The sequence below is a fragment of the Acanthisitta chloris genome, unplaced genomic scaffold (assembly GCF_000695815.1).
Source record: "Acanthisitta chloris isolate BGI_N310 unplaced genomic scaffold, ASM69581v1 scaffold2958, whole genome shotgun sequence".
Lineage (NCBI taxonomy): Eukaryota > Metazoa > Chordata > Aves > Passeriformes > Acanthisittidae > Acanthisitta > Acanthisitta chloris.
This window is the reverse complement of record NW_008688495.1, coordinates 1-5,166: the sequence shown is the minus strand read 5'-3', so window position 1 is coordinate 5,166 and position 5,166 is coordinate 1. Positions and strand designations below refer to the sequence as shown.

At 46.4% G+C, this 5,166-nt stretch overlaps 1 protein-coding gene across 1 annotated transcript in view; it reads right to left on the bottom strand.

The window, feature by feature from the left end:
* COTL1 (coactosin-like F-actin binding protein 1) overlaps positions 1-5,160 on the bottom strand; it is a 20,283-nt gene extending 15,123 nt beyond the window's left edge. The window contains exons 1-2 of the mRNA XM_009081021.1: positions 5,071-5,160; positions 4,668-4,750 (exon numbers count right to left, since the gene is read on the bottom strand). Of these exons, the coding sequence (XP_009079269.1) occupies positions 4,668-4,750; positions 5,071-5,147 (160 nt within the window). The 5' untranslated portion in view covers positions 5,148-5,160. The remainder of the gene's footprint in view (positions 1-4,667; positions 4,751-5,070) is intronic.
* Positions 5,161-5,166: the final 6 nt, after the last annotated feature.

The window sequence follows — 5,166 nt, the reverse complement described above, 5'->3', positions numbered from 1 at the left end:
GCTGAATGCACAGTGTGGTTTTGGCCTGATCTTTTCAGACACATGAATAACTATCCCATTTCATGCTGTCATTGCAATTATTTATCTGGACTGGGGCTTTCCAAATAAAAGGCTTATTATTTCTTTTGTCAGAGATGCATTGAAAACAGCTGTTCACATATGGCATGGGGGGGGGAAATGCAATCTTCCAACCTCTCTCTTGCCTCATGGCAGAATACACACTCTAAAAAAAATGGAAGCAAACCACAGACAGAGATGATGCAAAGCTCTGCTGCTTCCTAATACAGACACTGAGGCAACTGTCTGGGGCACTCAGGTATGAATGACACACACCAAACTTTCACAGGATGTAATTTCACTTGTAAGTCATTCTACTCTTCTCAGCAACAGCATCCCTAGCCCAGTTACAAGGCTTTGAAATTAAAAACAACAACAAAAACCACAGAGAGCCTTCACATCCTTCTGCACAGTAACCTTCAACTCTTATCTGTGTTTCTGGCTTCAAATCCACCAGCTCAGCTGCTTTTTCTTTTTAAAGTGTACTGATGGCACGTAGTACCAACCACCAAATTAATGCTATGTCTGGAGCCAGGCCATCTGCAGAGGCAAGAGCTGGAACTGGGAAGTAAAATGGATCAGAAGCCTTGAATTAAGTCCTTGTTTCATGCAGAGGTAAATCTGTGCTGTTAAGCCCAACCAAAACAGTCCCTAGCCAGAAGACACAGGGGGTGTCTACACTGAGTGTTTAATGACCCTGACACAATGAATGTCCTAAACTTTGGGCTCTAGACTCTTTGGGTCAGACAAAGGCTGACACAGTCACGTAGGCTGGGCATTACTCAGGGCTGCAAGAGGAAGAGCCACCAGCAGCCACCTACTAGTCATAGAAGGATGTACCAGTGGTTTGGACCAACCTCCTTGACTTTACTTTGGGATAGGCTGGAGAAAAGATGCTCATATATCTGGGGGTGGTCTTTGAAGGACACTAAAGCGGAGTCTACTACCCCTCAGCCAGGGTTTGAGTTGTCTTGTGACCTGACAGACTTTGACAGCAACAGCATGATAGCAACTGACACACACAAGTTCAGGGTTCAGGCTGTATTGCAGCATCACCTTGGGGCCCTGAACAAAAGGGCACAGAAGAAGCTTTTCCTTCCATGTTTACTTCCTTTAGGAGTGGCCACTGCTGTCCCCCCTTAACATGGGGAAAAGGAATGAAGGTTTGACGATGAAGTTTCTTAAACTTCTCTGCTATTACACAAAGTTTAGTGAAGAGCCTAGCAAGAAAAAGCCTCTGCCCCAGGATATGTAACATGTTGTTCTTATCTGAGAGTACAGCAGTGCACTAATGAAACCCACACCAGGTACAGAGGGTGCAGCAGCAGCTCCTGGCTCAGAGCATGTGCCTCACAGCCCCAGGAGCTCAGCACCTCTCTCTGTCACGTGTGCCTCCAACAGCAGCCACGGAGTGTGGCTGGGGGTGTGCAGAACTGGTTTCTAACACAGTCTCTTTGAATTGCTACTTCCATTCAAAGAAGCAATTTCAGTTTCTTGCTTTTCCCTTTGTCCTCAACCACACTTGTATCCCAGGAACGTTTGCAGAATCAGTAATGCATTGGGCATGGAAACACAAAAATACAACCCTGCTACCTCCAGCCCTCTCTAAGCCTCATCACTGCACAAGGCAGGACATCCACCCCAGGCAAATGCCTTCTAAACTGGTACAAAAGCCCTTCGTGGTCTGAGAGCCACATGAATTAGCACACGCTGGCACCGCCTGCACTGCTGCTCAGTGCCCTGGAGGGAAGCAGTATGTACGGAGGTGCTTTTAATAAGAATGGTTATTAAAGAAAGCAGGGGACACAGATGTTTGCTGCTCAGAACAGCACTGAAATAGCTGCTGCAGAAAGTGGAACAGAGCAAGCTCTGACACTGTGCACGCTGAGGTTTTCAGTCCCAGCTCTTGCTCCCACCTTCTACCACCAAATTATGCTCAGCTTCTACCAGAGGCAGCTGCAGCACTTTGTGGCTTTCAGGACAGTGTTTTGCACATAACAGGAATTTGAATTGAGAAACTTTAGTCCGATAGCAGTTTTTTTAAACTTGTTAATCACATTTTTCAAGCTGTTTGCATTGATAGCAGCTCTTCTCCGCTCCAGCATAATGTAGAAGGAGATGGAAGAGACCAAGAGGGAAGAGACGTAGCAATAGGAAGGAATACTTGTAGTTCTTCCCATCCTTTCCTACTCTTTACTGACTTTGTTTCAGTAGAAATATTCCAACCAGCTCTACTTCATGGTAACATTTGGCACCTTTCTTCCAGATGGGAAGGAAAGCTCCAACTTCACTGCTGGCACAAGGCTTGATTTCTGACTCTGTCTAGCAGTCCAGGTGAAGGTTTGCTGCACAGATGGAAGCTCCAAAACTTGCAGCTCTTCCTTCCCCAACTGCTGCACCACAATTCGTGGGTGGAGGAAGATCCTCTCTAGTACTCAGCCAAGGACCTGGTACCTCAGTTTGCCTCGTTCTTTAAGCCTCCAACAACTGTGCTCCAGAGGCAGGTTTGAGGACAACCTCTTGGCCTTGGTCTGCCAAGGAGCAGCTCTCACCATGTGCATGCCATGGGAGAGGAAAAGAAGGAACAGAGAAAGGGAGCAATGGAGCAGCTAGAAGGGATTTAGCTCCATTATTGTTAAGGGCATTTAACAATAGGCCACAGCCTACCCCTTTATTTAACTCTTCCCATACTGTGCTTATGCCTAAAATACACAAAATTTCCTTTGTTTCTGGAAAAATGCTTCAGTATTGGGGCCAGCTTGGCACTTGCTGGTATAAAACAAGATTTCCTTAAGCTCTGTTTGAATACCCTGTTTATAAATACAGGTTTGGCACATGCCAGCAATGGCCAAACTCCAAGTGCAATCTGTGCCTCCATTAGTTGTTACACTCATCCTACCCAGTCCCAACCGGTGCCTGAGCTCTGCCAAAGCCTCTCTGCCTGCTCAGCCACTCGATACAAGGATTCCCTTTGCTACAGAAGGCAGGAGAGGAAGTTCTTGAGAAGGTGCCATCCAGGCAAAACACTAAAAATCAGTTCAAGACATGGACTCTGTAAAGACAAGGAGAGCAAATAAATGGGGAAGGCTCCTCTGCAAGCCTCAGATGTCTGGAGATGCTGGAGATGGCTCAGTTATGTTGGCCACAAGAGGAGACAGAAAACATGGCACTCAGATACTGAAGTCATTGACCTCTCAAGCAAACTACTAACCATTGGCATGAACTTCCAAAGTGCTGAGCCCTGACTTTCCCTGTGTGCTGGGAAATGGCTTTTTCCCTTCTGTTGCTTGTGAAGAAGACCTGAGTGAGAAGAAGCTCCTGCAGTACAGGGTCTCTGCTCCTCTGACATGAGCTATGAGAAGATCCCTCTCAGTTTGGAGAATTTTCCCTGCAAAGCTCTCAAGAACAGCTGGAAACGAGTGGCTGTGTTAATCCCTGTAAGACCCCATTGCCAACATCATAGAGCAGTCTAAAACATCTTGATTTTGTGGCTGCTTTCCAAGGACTAAAATGGACTTTTCTCTTATGATATTTATTGACTGATCAGGCCAGTCCTGCTCTCAGTGAAGTTACTGGAAGTTCTTCAGTTCAGCTCAATAAAACACTGACAAGCCTTAGGACTGACAGACAGCATGGACAGGCACTGCAGTTTCCATAGCTGTGGGACTGACTACAGTGCCCCCAGGCCTTGCCCCACCTTGAGAAGGCAGACTGCTCAGAACACAATTCCTTCACAGTACAGACACATCATTCTAAAAATACAGGTTAACCATAGCAGTTGATTGTAAAGTAACTGAGTGAGTGAGGAAGACTTTGTTACAATCCAGTATTAGTTACGAACACTTCACTTCTCACATCACTCAGTGACATTGTTAACTAGCAACCAAGACAGGAGGAAATTTGAAATGAAAATCAAACCCCACTTTTATGAAACTCCTCAAGAGTCCAGATCAGATAAAGTCAAATATTCCTCAATTTATTTTCATTTTCCCTAGGCTTTGTTCCTCACATTCATGTTCTGCAACCAACAGTTCAACAATCAACTGCCACGTTTAAACCTGGAGCTGCAACAGTTGTGGTTGTGCAACGCCACATCCAGGATTGTTCTCAGGGCTGTATTGTTTGAGCTGATCTTTGCAATCACCACTCTCCTCTCAGGTTTCGTGGTCTCAAAAAATCCAAGCAAACCTTCTAACTGCAGTTACTTTAGCACTATGGATTTCAGAAAGATTTCAGAAGGATTTAATTCCTAATGAGCTTTATGATCATAGCCACAAAAACTGAGTTGTTTTTGTGCTGAAACTGCAGTGCCAAACAACCAGACTGTTGCTTATCATTTTATCTTGTTTATAACTGAGAAGCAATGAAAATTTGTGCAAAGGAGGATAAAAAAAGCCCAAAGGACCTTAAGTCTAAGGGACAAAGGACTGGCTGGACTATGGACTTGAGGGAGTTAGACTCTCTGGCCACTGGAAACCCGATCACACAGGACAGAGCAGGCACAGCAGCACTAATTCCTGTTTAGCCAAGTTTTCTCCCATCCTTTTCCCCCTTGCACCGGGCAGCAAGAAGGACAGTAAAGGTGCCCAAGCAATGAATACGGAGCTTACCTGTGCACTTCCTTTTAAAGGTTTCGTAGTCTACCCCTTGGTCTCCGGGGACGATTGTAGAGCCATTGTACTTAAACGTCACCCTTCGGGAAGGGAAAAGAGAAGGGGAATAATACAGTCAAAAGTCACCTTTTGGGATGGGGAAAAGGAAGGGGAATAACCCGTTTAAAAGTCATCCTTTGGAATGGGGGAAGGGAAAGCGAATAATACATTTAACAGTCAGCCTTGAGGAAGGGAAAAGAGATGGAGAAGATGCTATAAAAAACCCTCATCCTTTAGGAAGAGGGAGAGACGCGAGGGGGTTAAGGCCTGTCAAAGTCCCCCTTTGGGGAGAGGGGAGAGAAGACAAGGAGCCCCCAGCGCAGCGCTGCCCGTCCGGGGGGGGATGCCGGGGGCCACCTACCAGTTCACCTCGGTGGCATCGTCCCTGACGAGGTTGTACGCCTCCCTGCACGCCTCCTTGTCGATTTTGGTGGCCATGGGGGCGAAGGGGACGGGG